The sequence below is a fragment of the Parus major genome, chromosome 12, assembly GCF_001522545.3.
Source record: "Parus major isolate Abel chromosome 12, Parus_major1.1, whole genome shotgun sequence".
Lineage (NCBI taxonomy): Eukaryota > Metazoa > Chordata > Aves > Passeriformes > Paridae > Parus > Parus major.
In genome coordinates, this window is record NC_031781.1 from 11,292,400 (window position 1) to 11,307,571 (window position 15,172).

Here is a 15,172-nt window from a genome sequence, read left to right on the forward strand (position 1 = left end):
GATGGTTTTTTTCATGAGATAAAATTATGTATTCCTGTGGATGGATATGGTGAAAATTGCCTTAAAATGGCTTAAACCTAGTTTAGGTTTTTTTATTAAATATACTAACTTTCCATCTGTTTCCAAATTTTATCAAAATCAGTTTAACTTGCTTATACCTCAGTTTTAATAGTGGCTTACATAGCTTTCACTAAACAGCTTGATCATGCTGATGTTAGCTAAGTAGCTGTATTCATAAACATCTGTTGTGGTAGTTCATAGTGCTTTCATAGAACACTTCAAGAATAATTGTTAATATTATTTCATATATTGTATGGAACAACCTGACTGATGCATAGGCCCATTGATACCAAAAGTATTTTAAATCACCCATATCCTAAAAGCAATAGTCTTGCTATTCCCTGATCTTTGACTCCAGCTCTTGTCAGTGTGGTGAGCAGGAACAGGTCTCACTGGGTTGTTGCTTTTTGACATTTTACAATTTTAATATCCTGCTATTCTTGTTCTAAGAGCTTGTCGGTATTTTGTCAAGGTTCTCTAGATCCCAGAGAGCAAAATGAACTCTGAACCAAACGTGTACATCTAAGCATTTCTTTTTGCATATGGTTGCATACATATAAACCAGGGGACAGTTTTGAGAAAGGCCTAAGACAGATAAATCTTTAACCATTGTGCTATACTTTGTCAATAATTTGGTTATCATGGTATGCATAGCTAGTAATGAACACCAGTGTTGTCTGTTACTTTGATCCTTTCTGTTGTAGACCAGGACTGAGTTCTTCCAGGCCCTGTGGGATAGAATTGCTGTCTAGCTTTGTCAGCCCATTGGCAGATGATATATGGATCTAATGATAATAGTGAATACTTGTATCAATATTTCATTCTTTAAAACTGGCTCAGTTGTTGCCTTGCTGCTTAGTGAACACAGCTTGTTTTCAGAGCAGAGCTAAGCATTTGTATTGGTATATTGAGGTACAATTAAAGTACTTTTAGCAATCTATTTCACAGTAAGTTGGAGTTAATGATATAAGGATTTCTCTGCTCTGCCCATGTGTCTGTTTAGATGTCCTTATAGAACAACATGTCTGAAATTCAGGAAATTTGATGCAATTTCTGGACCTAACTTAAACACAGAAAACCTTGATCTGATTCTGTTTGCTCTAAAGGTGCTTTCCCTTCTGTGAGGATCTGACCTTGACATGAGGTCTGTCTATGTACAGGCAGTGCTTGATTGGACTCAGGTGGACTGCGCTCATATTTGAGTGGCACTGGTTGATGAGAGGACTTTTTTAGCATAGTGTAATGGAAGCTGTTCCTGTTTACATTAGATGTCCTATAGATTTTGGTTATTCTGAAATGTCCAGGGGGAGAGATGAATGAAGATCTGAAATGCTAACACTTGTTACACTGCTCCACATACTGAGTGATTTGCCACTGGTGCAGATGACAGTGTAAGTATGAACTCATCAAACCTTGCTGTCTCTGTACCAAATGAGGCTGGTGGAGAGGATGCCAAGAAAGGCTGCACAGCAGAGCTGCTATTACCAGGTTTCCACCAGCTCTGGACTGGCCTGTGGCAGTATGAGCTGCAGAAGGAAAAAAGTGCATTGAATTTGGTATGAGTGGTAATGGCGTGGGAGCTTAAAGATGTGCAATTCATTATACATGGAGCTGATCCTCTGTAGGTGACTTAGAGGCCCATTGCTGAGCATGGAGAAGATGATGGTGGTTATTGTTCAGACAGTAGTAATTCTGTGTTGTCAGAAGTCTGAAATCTGTTTCCAGTTAGGGACTTCAGTAACTGGAGTTGTTGGGAAGTGTGGGGAGAGGTAAAGGAAGCTCTTACCTGTCCTTTACTATCTGTGAACAAGAAGTGGTCATCATTAGTGCACATGGAGGTGATTTCCCTTTTCTCCCTGCTCTGGCTCACATGTTGAAGTTTTGCATAATCAGAAAAAGCTTTTGTCAGTTTGTCCATGATATGTTTGTACCAGTGTTACCTTTTTATCTTTCGTGGCCATGCATGAGATACTGGATGCACAATGGTAAAGTATTTCAGGCTCTCTGTGGACACAGGCTTACAGATGTGCACTGACCCTGCAGAGGAACAGGATGAATCTTGGTCCTCCCCCATTTGCTTTGCCCTTGAATCTGTGACTGTGGGAGGGTGCAAGCAACATGTTCTGTCCCCCCTGAGATTGTACAGCATCACCTGAACAGCACCAAAGGGTGATGGAGTCTGAATTTAGGCAGTACATGCAGTCAGTCAGTGAGACTGTGCCCGGGGTTTTTTGTCTGCCAGTGAACCAGTGAATTTTTCATGACGTTCACAAATACTTTGTAGAGTCTGTCACCAAGTGTTGCACACCATGGGTGCCCAGAGGTGTCTGTATGACTGGGACACAAATGAAAACAGGAACAACCACATCTTGAAGGAGGAAGCTCTGGTGAGCTCTTTGATTCACCATGCTTGATTGGCCCTGTTAGTACAGACTTTTAACACCACAAGTAATAAAGAGAGTTTCCAGCAGTAAATTTTCTGCATCTGCTTTATTTGTACATGGATGGCACTGGCTGTGAAAGTGAGCCAATGCAGCACTGCAGCTGTTGCATCCTAAACAGAGTTCCAAAAATTAAATTCACTGTTACAGCAGCAGGTGTTGATTAACCTTTGCTTGGCCAGCTTAGATTTATTACAGTCCTTTCTGTCAATACAGGATGTTACCTGAAACAACTGAATAGCATATATTCACAGTGTAGCCAAGGCAGCCACTCACAATGGGTCAGTCCCTTGGCGTGTGACCCGTGCTGAGTGAGAACTGGGGATCCCAGCTGGGGTGGATGTTCATCTGGGCTGTTCTGATGATGTTGGGGAAGACCAGGTATCTTTATAGTGGTATGACTGGTTAAGGAGGCTGGTGTGTACGTGCCAAATGTGGGGGAAAAATTATCTTTAAATGCTGCATTTCCAAAACCAGCTAAATATTGTCTACCTGTTAGGCCATCAAAATTCCCATTTCCATTTGATTTCAAGAAGCATTGTGTTGTGAGACAGATTTATGCTGTGGTCTGAAGCTCATTGGATTTGAATTAAGAGTTTGAATTTTAGAAAAACTTCTTCCAGTGACAGCAGAGAGAACTGGGAGTGACTTCTATTTTTTTCCCTGTACAGCAGTATTTTTGGGGGTAGAGGTAGGAAGGACCTTGGGGATTGAATATACAGGAAATTGGCCAGTTTGGTAGGTGAACATTTAGATCTCAACCCCAGCATTTTCTGTCAGGCTGATGTTTTGCATGTCAGCGGGCCAAATTTTGTGGAGTCCAGACTGTAATGTAGCCTGAAGATGATGTGTTCTTGGACAGCACTTGAAATTGGTCTCAGCAATTCACTTTGAATTGTCACATTGTCAGAATTGGAAGTACACATAAAATAGTAGCACCAAACAGTAAAACCTGAGCATGGGAGATAGTTGGGCAAGTATTGCTGGGTCAACACAAAAGTGAACTGGAATTTGCCTTGTTTAACCTTTCAGTTTGCTATTTCATGTTTCTCCAGTAATCTCCTCCTTAAAAGTGGGAGTTATCAGACCATATCAGTGCAGCAGCATTTGTACAATGCTGACAGAAAGAGGGTTTCCTATGAAAAGTGAGTGAAAACTTGTCCCAGTTACTCCTGGACTCACCAGGTATCCTGTGTGTCTCTAGTCCAGAAGCTTGCACCTGAAATCCTCCAGTTGTGCTGAGTCACAGGCAGGAGGGAGGCTGGAATTTGTCCTGATGAAATGTTGGGCTGCTGCCAGCTGGGTATGGTCATTGGCAAAGGCATGAGATCGATAGAGGGGAAAAACATCTAAACAAGTATTTAGAAAGATTACTGGGTGTGGGGAGAGGAAGAGTATTCCATATCCCTTAAAGGGAAGGGTGCTTCAGACACTGAGAAACTTGTCGTATTTATTTTAACCTTGTCCTAGAGTTTGACTAACTCGGTTGAAGCAGGGATTGATGTCTCTTAGCTTTTAGCTGTATTTTAGGAGCAGTTTGTCTCATCTTGTGTCAGTGTAGAAATCACAGCTCTTGTTATAAGCATGACAAAGGGTAAATAAGACACTTCTGGAAGGTTCTTTTATTTTATTTTCTCTTTTTTTTTTTTTTTTTTTTTTCCCCATTAGACACACTCAAGGACACTGGGCTGTCTTGGGTTGGAACTGCTTGTGAGCTTAGTCCTGCCTGTTTCCTTTTTCATCTCCCACCTCCCCGTGAGACCATTGCTTTGGGGCATAACAGGGAATTGCCACAGACCACTTAGAAATCTTTATGTGCTACTTCTGTAATTCACTGTATGCCTGTCATACTGTCTGAAAGATTTTCCATAGGGATGTATGCTGAAGTAGGAAAGTATTTCGTTGTTCCAAGAGAAGTGGCCTGCCTTTTAAGACAGGAAAAGGCAATATAGCATGTAGCATTTAAACTTTCTGACTCTCACTCTTCATTTGCCCTTATAGTGAGCATGTGTTTTTGTCTTTCTGGGGTTTTTGTGTATTAAACAATGGCTGGACTTTGGTGTCCAAAGGCAGTTCCCTGTGAGAAATTCACTACCCACAGGAAAACTTGGCTCACGGCCTCTCTCTAGCCCAGGAGGGTTTGCTGGCAGAGTCCCGAGATGCCGGGGAGCATGTGACAGCAGGCTGGCTTGTCTGCGCTGCCGGAGCCAGGGAAAGGCAGTGGAAAGTATTCAAGGCTGCCCTTAAAGTTTAACGTGCAGAGAGGGTGGTTGTCACCATTTTTCTTTGGTTTTGGAGCTACCTTTGGTGCGTGCAGAAATGCAGCTTCTCTCTGTGTTGTAGGGGGGTTCTCTCAAGCTGCGTAGAATAATAGCTCCTTTATGCTCATCTGTGTTATTGAGGTTATTTACATAACGAGGAGCTGATCCCGTTTCACCTCCGGCCGCCATCCGATCCTAGGAAGTCCGCGTTTATGGGCGATTTCTCGCGGCCGTAGCAAAGCGCTGTGGTCAGCAGGGGAGGTGGAGGCCGGGCTTCCCCGGCACGGCCGGCGGCTGCGCCCCGCTGCCTCCCTGACTCACCCCGGCTCCCCGCGCACAGCGGCGCTTTCCCCGCTCCAGCCGCCCGACGTGGCTCTGCCGTGGGGAGCTGTCAGGGACTGTCGAGGCCCTCTGTGTCAGGGCTCACTGAGGCACCGGTGCGGAGTCCAGGAGGGGCCTCGTGGCCCAGGGGAGCCATCGGTGGTGTGGGAACAGCTGCTCTGCTGCTCACACTCACCTGTGCTGTAGGCCTAGTATATGCACATACAAACTGATGGCTGGGGAGAGGTCTCAGCTCAGCCCGCCCTGGCACTGTCTAGTTGTCCACAGAGATGGGATTTTGCCTGCAGCTCGTTTAGGGAAATAGTTAGGATATGCTGGTGGAGGGCTGTGGATGATAGTTGACAGCTGCTGCTTATATGCAGAAGGAGCTAATAGATTACTTATCTGATAATTAGTCCTAAGTTTACTTGGGGGAGGGGGGAACTATCATTATCAGCTTTAAGGCAAAGCAGCTCATTGTATGTCACTCCAGCACTGTAAAAAAAACCCCAATGTCCCCACCAAATTACTACCATGTACCTCTTCCCTGGCCCTACATATGAAAATGAAGTAAAAATGATGTGGCATGTCACTGATGGAAATCTATTTCTGCTTTTCTTTTCTGTGAAAGCCTTCTTTAGAGGCATACAGGGAGACCTCATCCCATAACAGAGATGCAATGCTTTGTTTCTACCCTGGTAGGTTTCCCCATGTCCGTGACGTGTTGGCCGAGGCTCTGCGGCTCCTCTCCGCCCTCGGAGCGGCCAGTCGCTGCCCTCTGGACTCCGTGATCCCCGACGGGCGTCATGAGCATTGCAATCCCTCTGGGAGTCACCACACCAGATACGTCCTACTCCGACATGGCTGCAGGATCGGAGTGAGTGTTACCCCACGGATGAGGAGAAAGGAGAACGGGAGGGTGCCAGAGGGCTGACCTGGAGTCGGGCTGTAGGATTGGTGCCAGTGCTTTCTCCACTTGGGAGAAAGGGGCTGCTGGTCCACTGGCTGTATGAGAGATGGGTGTTAACAAATGCAGTGTTATGGAAATTGATATGTTTGACAGAGGATATGGGGTAAAGGAGAATTCCAATAGTATGAGGCACTCAGCTATGGGTTTTGTATCAGCTTGACTAGTAAATCTATATTCAAGTGCAGACAGTCGTGCATTTGCTGTACCCAGGTTTGACGTTGGCATGGTACAAGCCAGCTCCTTTTCCAGGAGCTGTAATGTGAGGGATCAGTGTGCTGAACCTTCCTGTCAGTAGAGCCTATCAGCTCAGACTTGGTACCAGTCCTGTACTGACTGATTTGTGGACACGTTTGGAGTTTGACAGAGATGTGAGACAGCATCAGCCTGGACAGGCATCTTTATTTTGTTTCTGCTCCTGAGCAGAATCCAAGGAGCATCCTTTGGAGTTCCCACCACAGGACCATTGCAGCGCTCTCACTGCAGCCATATCTCTGAAGCCTTTTGGAGGGGACTTATATTTCTTTTAAAAGACTCTGCTTCTGCAGAGTAGGAGAATTTCAAAATCAGGAAATATTGCATTGTGATCTCTTCTTTAAGACCCTTGTTAGAATGGTGTCATCTAGGATGAGAGATAATATGATTTTGTCAGGGACAAGAGTGAGGGCTGAAGTTTATTTTTGTGTGCTTCTACCTCCTGCTTACCTGCATCCTTCCTTGAAACATTGGCTGTAGTATCTCTTTACAAAAATCTACAAATGACGTTTTCGAGATAGTTTTTTCCCATGTATTATTTAAAGGTACCTACTGTGCAAATACTTGCATGTCAGCTGGATCAGTGTAGAACAGAAATTGCTCCAGACTCTATTAATTTTGATCTGTAAGAGCAGTGGGCTAAGGTATGAATCATTGTTTTTCCCCTTCCATCTCACCCTGATTTTACTATGCATAGAGTTTGACTGCACAGTCGTACTCTCTGCAAGACTGCTAATGCTCTTTTTTGTCTGTCTTGGCACTGACCCCATTCTAGCCATTCTTCCTCGTGATGCTTCATTCCATCCTAAAGCCCACATTTTTACATGTTGTTTTTAAATGGGGAATCAGAATTTAGTAAGTCACTCATCTGCACTGGTTACATGATCCTTCACGTTTCAAGATATAACATTTAGTATTGCTTGTCACCCTGCTTCTCCCACAGCAGCACTTTGAAGACTCAACATGCAGGAATTTAAAACTGTTTATGACAGGAGAAAGATTGCTAAATAGTTTGCTCATGTACTTTGCTTTCAAAGCTGAGCATGGGAGGGCGAAGATCCAGATGTATCTGCGCATGTGTCCCTTGTAGCATTTAAGTATCAAAAAGACCGACTGTAAACTTTCTGCAAAGCATTTTCTTTCTCCCTTGTAAGAAATTTGTAGGTCCAACTTGAGGCTAGGCTGGAGTGCTTTGAAAAAAGGTGTTTGAAGATTTTTGAATTGGTTTCTCTGGCTGTTTTCTGAAAATCGGGAATGCCTGGAGTTTATTCTCCAGGCTTTGCATCGATGCACTGTTACTGCTGAAGTGTCCTTCACGGGTCTGTTCAAAGTTAAGGCTGTCTTTCACTTTGCCTTTGAAACTCTCTGGTTTGATGCATAAAGTCTGGGGTGCCTGAGCTTTGTACCTCTTACAAGGAACTGATTCCAAGATGTGCATCACGAAGACAGTGGGGAAAGTAAAAGGAAAACTAGCTGATCCTCTTTACAGGCTGAGCTTTAGCATCTTCCCTGGCCTCTGATACAGAGAGGAGGTGAAAATGGTGTAGGGTGTTGTTTTTTTCATCTGAGGGTGACATGGAGGTTGCAGAGTAGTTTTGCTGTGTTAGTCTGACCGCATATTGGAAGGTGTGGAAGCTCCCTGGTGTGCTGCTGCTGAGGAAGCATGGGCCCCAGCATTGTTGCCCCTGGACACCGTTGCATCAACAATCCTGAAGTTTTACTGCTAATGCTTGCAGCAGCATTACTGGTATTCCAGTCTGACTGTGGCTAGGAATGTGGGTGACTTGGACATATCTGCTGCTTAGACTCTTTAGGCTCTTTTTCTTCTAATATTGAAATATTTCTGAAAGCGTTATTAAAACTGAATGGATTTGATACTGTACCAATCTGAAAGTCCTAAAGGATTGTTGCAAAGGCTGGATTATGTGGCAAGCTCTACATATAGTTCTTTATTAAGAAGTATATCCTTTGAGAGAAATCATCTGTAGCTCCTGCTTCTGACAGTTTAGCTGGCTGTAGTCATATTGAAAACCAACTGAATTTACCGTGTCGTGCACCTAAATCCTGAGCTACAGAAGTGTTGTTTGCATAGATGTAACGTCTTCTACTTTCTGCAGTTCTTTGTACAATAAATTATTGCTCCTTTATGTTGCAAAGACAGATCCACCTTACTCCAGAATAAGCCAGAAGCTCAGAGGTTGGTGCCTTGGAGAATAGATGAGGTTGAGTGGCAGGGTGGGGCAAACTTCAGTGTAGCAGAGATTTCAAGAGCTAATAGGAAGTCCAAAGGGCAAGGGGTTACTCTTCTTGGGTGCCTAAGCACTGCCTCACGCGTGATTGCTGGCCATTGTTTGATGGTGCCTGATTCACGCTGACCATGTAGGACCAATGAGAATCCTGTGAGATCTCACCAGAGCAGCAGAGGTCCAAGGTAAAGTTTTCCTTTTCTGTATTTTTCTTCCCTGCTTGCTCAGCTCCACACTGTAATTTTGATGAAGATTTCATCTGCAGACATGATTCAGTAATACTCTGATGTATTCTGATACAGTCCCTACTTCTGATCTGTGCAGAGGTTATCTGACTTGTAACTGCTACTTGTAACAGAGGACAGCGTGTTTCCATGCTGGTGGTGTTCTGTCTGTAGCCTCATTATCTAATATCCCCTGCATTGAATTGCAGCTGTCCCTTCTCTGAGTAGGGTTCTGCAGCTTTCTGCTGAGGATATACCTTCGATTTTTAGCAGTTTTTTTTCACCACCCTGTGGTGGAAGAGTGTATTGTACTTCAGCAGCAGATTTCCTGTTCTGCTCATTGCAGGCTGCTGTATAGAAAGCACAGGGTGAATTTGATCTATCTGTGGCCGCTGTCTGTCCAGGTCATGGATTTTGTTGTCTCTTTGAAAGAGGAATCTCCAATTCCTGGTAGTTGCTGTCAGGATAGCTGCAATTTTCATGCAGGCTTTATCACAGGATGTTGGGCTCAGTAACAACTGGTATCTGAGGGACAGAGAAAGAAGCGCAGGTGCAGGAAAGCTGCTTAGCTGCTGTTGAAATAAGCTGTTGCAGAGATAAAATGGCAGTAGTGTTCAGTGGCTTTGAGATTAGGCTAGCTGGATTCAGATGTGAATGCTGAACTAGACCAGATTTCCTCAACAATAAGGAAACTGAACTTCTTACATGCTAATTACCTTTTTAACTTCCCAGACTGAGACCTAGTTTAATGAGCTATATAGGGTGGCCCTTACTCTGAAAGCAGGTTCATCCTGTACAGCTTCTGCACACATGATGCTTGGTGAAATGCATGACACCACCTCGATCTCATGTGTTCAATAGAAAAGAGCAGTGAAATACTGGCACTAAAAAAATGATGTATTGATGGGTTTTACTTCTGGCCCTTTCTGCAGCCCAGAGTCTGTGGAAGCTAGTCCAGCTGTCAGTGAGAAGAATGTGTACTCCAGCCACGGCTATGGGGCCACCCAGAAACACAGCTATCGCGGGCTGCCTTACGCAGTGAGTACTCTCTCTGCAGTGAATCAGCTCTTTACTGTCTACTTTTACTCTTTTCTCCTTGTTCCATAGTTCTTTGCCTATTAAGCCGCAGGAGTTTTGGCTTGTTTATTAGGGAACACTAAGTTAGAGCTGAGTTCTGCCATACATTTTTCATTTCTGTGTTTATTGTTTGTGAAGTCTTGCATACTCTATTGCAAGCTTTATTAGTGTTCTAGGCGATAGATTTTTAACTGAATGAAGTATATGAATGAAGTGTGAATATATATGAATATATAATATTTTCCTGGTGGTAATTTTATGCCCCATTTAGTTTATTGTGCACTATTTATACTTGTTTCAACTGTGCAGATTTTCACAGTGGTAACATAAAACAACGAGAATCAAGGATCAGTCAGGAAGAGTGGGAGCATGGCTTGAAGCTGTGGGATGAACAGGGTGTCACGGAATCATTGAGGTTGGAAGGGGCCTCTTGAGATCACATAATCCAACCTCCCTGTTCAAGCTGACTCTGCTTGAGCAGGTTGCTCAAGACCATGTCCAGTTGAGTTTTGGATATCTCAACAGACAGAAACTCTACATCTCAGGGCAGCTGGTTCCACTGTTTAACCACTTATGTCATCTCAGATTATTAGCAGTTATGTTGAAATAGCCTGGTTGTTTTCATATGTTTTGAGTTTAATTTATTGGTGCTGAAGGAAGTAATTTACATGTTTCAGAGCTATTACTGTACCTTCTTGGTAGGTTGAGGAATTCAGGCTATTGTTTTACACCAGTTAAATATTAACCTGGGAACTGTGGATATGGGACTTCAGTTTCTAGGCATCATATCTTCACATTAAAAGTAGTACTGCAAATACTCATTTTCAGGATCATAATTATGGAGCCCCTCCTCCTCCAACACCGCCAGCCTCTCCTCCTGTCCAGACCATTATACCTCGTGCAGAACTGAATGGCCTGCACTCTCCCGATGAGAACTCTGGGGATAGTGAAAGCTCCTCAGAAGGAGAATCAATTCCTGCTTGGTGCCACTGCAGTGTCTCCCAAGATGGTTTCCTCCTCAAGTGTGAAAAGTGCAGGTAAGCTTTGGTGCAGTGCAGCTCTGGGCTGCTCCTTGTGTTGACTGCTCATACCGAACCGTGTCACCTTTGGGCTGTGGGACAGACTTCCTTTTGCTAACTGGAGCATTCTTTCCAGTGCTTTACCCAGTATTGACCCTCCTCCTTTGCGTTGTCAGCCTGACAAGTGTTGGTGGCACCAGGAGTGGAGATGAGGATGTTAAATCGATGTTCTTATCATCCTGGGCCCCACTGAGGGCACGCATCTTGTGACATCCTGTTGAATTTCAAGTGACTTTACTCCTACAAACCAGCTTCAATTGTGCATTCTCCTTTGGCAGAGGAATGAGCAGGGGGAAGGTGATCAGACTCCGCCGCCGGAAGCAGGACAACGTGTCAGGTGAGTTTGAGGTTATAATTCTGATAACGGTGACTTTTATTTTCTTTCTTCAAGACCTTTGTCTTTTGGATGTTGTAATTATCTAACTGTGATCAGTGCCAGCTAATGTTCTTTGCCTCCCAACCACTGGGATTTTCTCCTCTCCTTACGCTTCACCTCAGTTAGCTCTAGGGAAAATCAGATTATCTTGTGAACAGAAAAGGAGAATTTTCATCTGTGCCATTCTGTGACATATCAGAAGTTTGGAACACCTGTTCCCAGTTTGGGTGGGAAAACAGAGGTAGTAATAGTTCTCTCAGGGAAGAGCTATGCAGGGGCAGCAAGTTGTCTTGATGAAAATGGACATAAGGATAAGCTGTGCTCTCAGGGGTGAGAAGCTGTTGCTCATGAAGCACTTGTCTCTCTAGGCGGGGACAGCAGTGCCACTGAGAGCTGGGATGAAGAACTCTCTCCCTCCACAGTGCTGTACACGGCCACGCAGCACACACCGACCAGCATCACGCTGACCGTCAACCGCGTCCGCAGGAGCAAACCCAAGAAGAGGAAGAGGAGTACAGAAAAGGCTCGTGCTGCTCCAAAGGCCAAAAAGATCAAGGTATGGGGAGCAAGACAAGGCTGCTGCAGTTCCTACCAAATGCTGTGTAGAGTGTTGTTAGGAGCAGGTTGACAAGCTGGTAGTAGACAAGAAATTTTTGTCCTGTCAAGAATTGCTCTTTCGAGTGTAATAATGGGACGCTTTGTATTTGTGACCTGCTCGAGTACGTGGCTGTTGGTTTAAAAATTACCTTGCTGGAGCTCCACCCTTGTTTCCCAATGCTGTCCATTCATGCTCAGCGCTTGGACTCAATTACATATTTTTTCCTTTTGCTGTATTAGGCTTTGAGGAAATAGCTTTTGGGGTCTGGCTGTTTGTGGAAAAGGGTCAGTCTGTGAATGGAATGAAAAATGAAGGGAGCATAGTATTTTTTAGCAGGCTTTGTTGAGGAATTTGGGCTGCAGAGCTTATTGGCACTGTTCTTCAGAGACAGATAGTGCCTGTGTGGAAAACTATGTAGGTAGTGATGAACATTTGTTGAGGGATGATTTTACTGTCTTGTTTGTGAGGGTTTGGAGACTGAAATGATTTTGAATTGCTTATATTGGGGTGCAAGTGTATGAGCAACTGCTTCCTTCCCATCATCTGCCAGCTTTACCATGATTTTCCACAGGTTAGGTTTCTCTTGAAGTTCTTCTGGTAGGCACTGATTAAATAAAATGCTGGGGGCAGGAGCTACGTGAGGTCTGGAGGGGTTATTTTTTTGCTGAGAACCACCTTGATTCTGTTGCTGGACCTTTCTTGTATCAAAGCAAGTGGGGTTAGTTGGGACAGTTTTGGTTTTGATCTTGACATTTTTACCAAGTGTGAGGCAGGCTTTTTTAGTTCAGAAATCCTGGCCATCAAGCTTTTCAGCAGTTTCCACTGGATTTGCATTGCAGTCTCTTTCTATTCTGGTCCGTTGTTTCTTGTGTATAGGTTTTCCTGTAATTCTTGCCACCTCTTATTAAAGATTGGAGTAAGATTTAGTGTGGTTCTGGGATCCTAATTCTTAGGAAATTTATAATACTTTGTTTTTCTCTCTCTCCTCATCTGGGGAACAGGCTTTTCGAGAGGGCTCACGAAAGTCTCTGAGGATGAAGGTGAGTAGAAATGACAACCTTCTTGTGATGGCGGTGGGGTTTTTTTCCCTTTATTTTGTTCCTCTTTTGGTTTGCCTAGGGTATTTCTGATTGTGGGGCCAGCCTTGTTATAAACCTTACAGTGCACCACAAGGAGGCCTATTCAAAAGGGTATCACAGGAATTGCTCCTTGAACCTTCCATTTGCTTCTGATAGCTTCCAGTCAGATAATGCAATCCAGTTCCAAGAGGTGATTGATTCATGGCACTTGGGAGTGGGGTGTTTGATGTAAGGGATGTAGAACTGGTTGTGGCTGCTCTTCTGTGAGGGCAGTTATTTTTTGATTGCATCAAAGCTATTTCAAGCTTGGACATCAAAGTAGTTCAGAAGTTTAATATTGTGAGTCCCTAGTAGTGCTGCCTTGTTTCCACATCCTCTTACTAGGGATGAATGAGACAGTATATTTATCTCTGACTTCCTGCAGTAGTGAGAGGTGTGGCCATTGAATAGGAAGGTTATTTGACAGAAAAAGTAGACTTGAACTGTGAGCTGAATTTGTTTCTGGACACGCAAGAAGTTAAACCTTAAGGTTTGCTCAGTTCCACTGCGGCTGGTAGTGGCTTCTAGCAGGTGGCTCAGAGGAAAGAGGACAATCCTGTGGTGTCCCTATGCACCTTAGTATGCAAGTGACTTGAGAGGGTAAAAATGCATGAAAACTCTTACTGCATTTAATACATATGATTAAAATAATGATTGCTCTTCACTTGCCCTTGTTACTAAGACCTCAATGTCATATGTGTCTCAGTGCTGTATGAAGCCAGTTGAATTACTGAGCTCTGGAGTATTTGTTGAACTACTTCAATTACTGCCAAGTAAAGAATGAAGCTTAAGTATTTTTCTTTCTACCAGCTTCTATTTTTCCCTCCTTTAAAAGACAGTCTAAACGGATTACCTGATTTTGCCCTCTCTTCTTTGCTCTGCTTAGGACTTGCAGTTTTAACCCTCTGGGTATTAGCTTATGCTCTACATTCAGTTTCTTGAAACTCTGGTGACCATTTAGCTAGAAGGCTCAGGACTATTTTTGGATCAGTCACTGCAAAGATTTGAGATGCAGTCAGCATCATCGAGCACTGTGTTAGCCGTGAGTGGGTTGACTGTAGGACAAGCCTACATGAAATTTATTTGCCTTTGTGTGTTCTGTGCCTTAGCTTTTTTAATGTACTTAATTATTTTTCCAAAGTGGCTTAATTTTTTTTTTTTTCTGGCCATGTGCTAGCCTAATTTTATTTTATGTAGTAGTGCCAAGTACCAACTTTCAAGAGGACTTAGTTCTGCACAGAAATCTCAGTAGATTTCTAAGTGACTCTGTTGTACCATGTTCTGGAGGGTGCAGATGCTGAAAAATGGGTCCTCATAACCATCACTTACATAGCTTGGAACAGATTTGCCTTTTTTTGTAGCTTATTCATGTGCTTGGAGCACTGTGGATAGGTTTTCCTGCTGTGTATTATCCATTCATTCTTTGCTGTTTGGTGCAGAATTCCCCTTCTGAAGCACATGCCTTGGATGAAAACACAGCTGAAGGGTGGGAGAATCGGATACGCCTCTGGACGGACCAGTACGAGGAAGCCTTCACGAACCAGTACAGTGCTGATGTGCAGAACTTGCTGGAGCGTCATCTAAACTCAAATAAAGACTATGTGGGAAAAACTGCTATGCTGGACACAATCAACAAAACAGAGTTGGCCTGCAATAATACTGTTATTGGGTCCCAGATGCAGGTAAGAACAGGCAGGACAGAGGTGCAGTAGGGCATGGGTGAGCAGTATTGTAGCTCAGACCAGCAGGCATAGGTTTGATACACAGTGAATCAGAAATTATGTCAGTACAGAGAGAGATTCACAAATATTTGCATTAGACCAAATCAGTGTTGCTAAGTTGGGGATATTTTGCACATTTCTGTGATGTGGTTAACAGGTATTTTACCATAAATACTTCAGTCACTGAACAGCCTGAGGCAAACCAGATCTGTCACTTGCTGGAGATAGGAAATTTCCTGCTTTCCACCTGAGTTTTCCAGTCTACTTTTTTTTTTTTTTTTTTAATTTCTTGACTCAGGTTATGTGGAAGGCTATTTAAAAGAACTATTTCAGTATTTTGGATTATTTGGACTCTTGTAACTTCCAAATACTGGACAATTACAACTGATTTTAGGAAACTGATCTCTCCCTAACTTTCTAGCAGTGTT

The 15,172-nt window shown here is 43.6% G+C and overlaps 1 protein-coding gene across 6 annotated transcripts in view; it reads left to right on the plus strand.

Moving 5' to 3' along the window:
- SETD5 (SET domain containing 5) overlaps positions 1-15,172 on the plus strand; it is a 64,298-nt gene that overhangs the window by 20,146 nt on the left and 28,980 nt on the right. For 4 of the 6 annotated variants that reach the window (XM_033517580.1, XM_033517581.1, XM_033517582.1 and 1 more), the window contains exons 2-8: positions 5,786-5,960; positions 9,708-9,813; positions 10,681-10,889; positions 11,210-11,268; positions 11,676-11,863; positions 12,907-12,945; positions 14,463-14,705. In XM_033517580.1, the coding sequence (XP_033373471.1) occupies positions 5,890-5,960; positions 9,708-9,813; positions 10,681-10,889; positions 11,210-11,268; positions 11,676-11,863; positions 12,907-12,945; positions 14,463-14,705 (915 nt within the window). In that variant the 5' untranslated portion in view covers positions 5,786-5,889. Of the gene's footprint in view, positions 1-5,785; positions 5,961-9,707; positions 9,814-10,680; positions 10,890-11,047; positions 11,269-11,675; positions 11,864-12,906; positions 12,946-14,462; positions 14,706-15,172 lie in introns of all 6 variants that reach the window. The other 2 variants (XM_033517583.1, XM_033517584.1) reach the window with 2 other exon arrangements.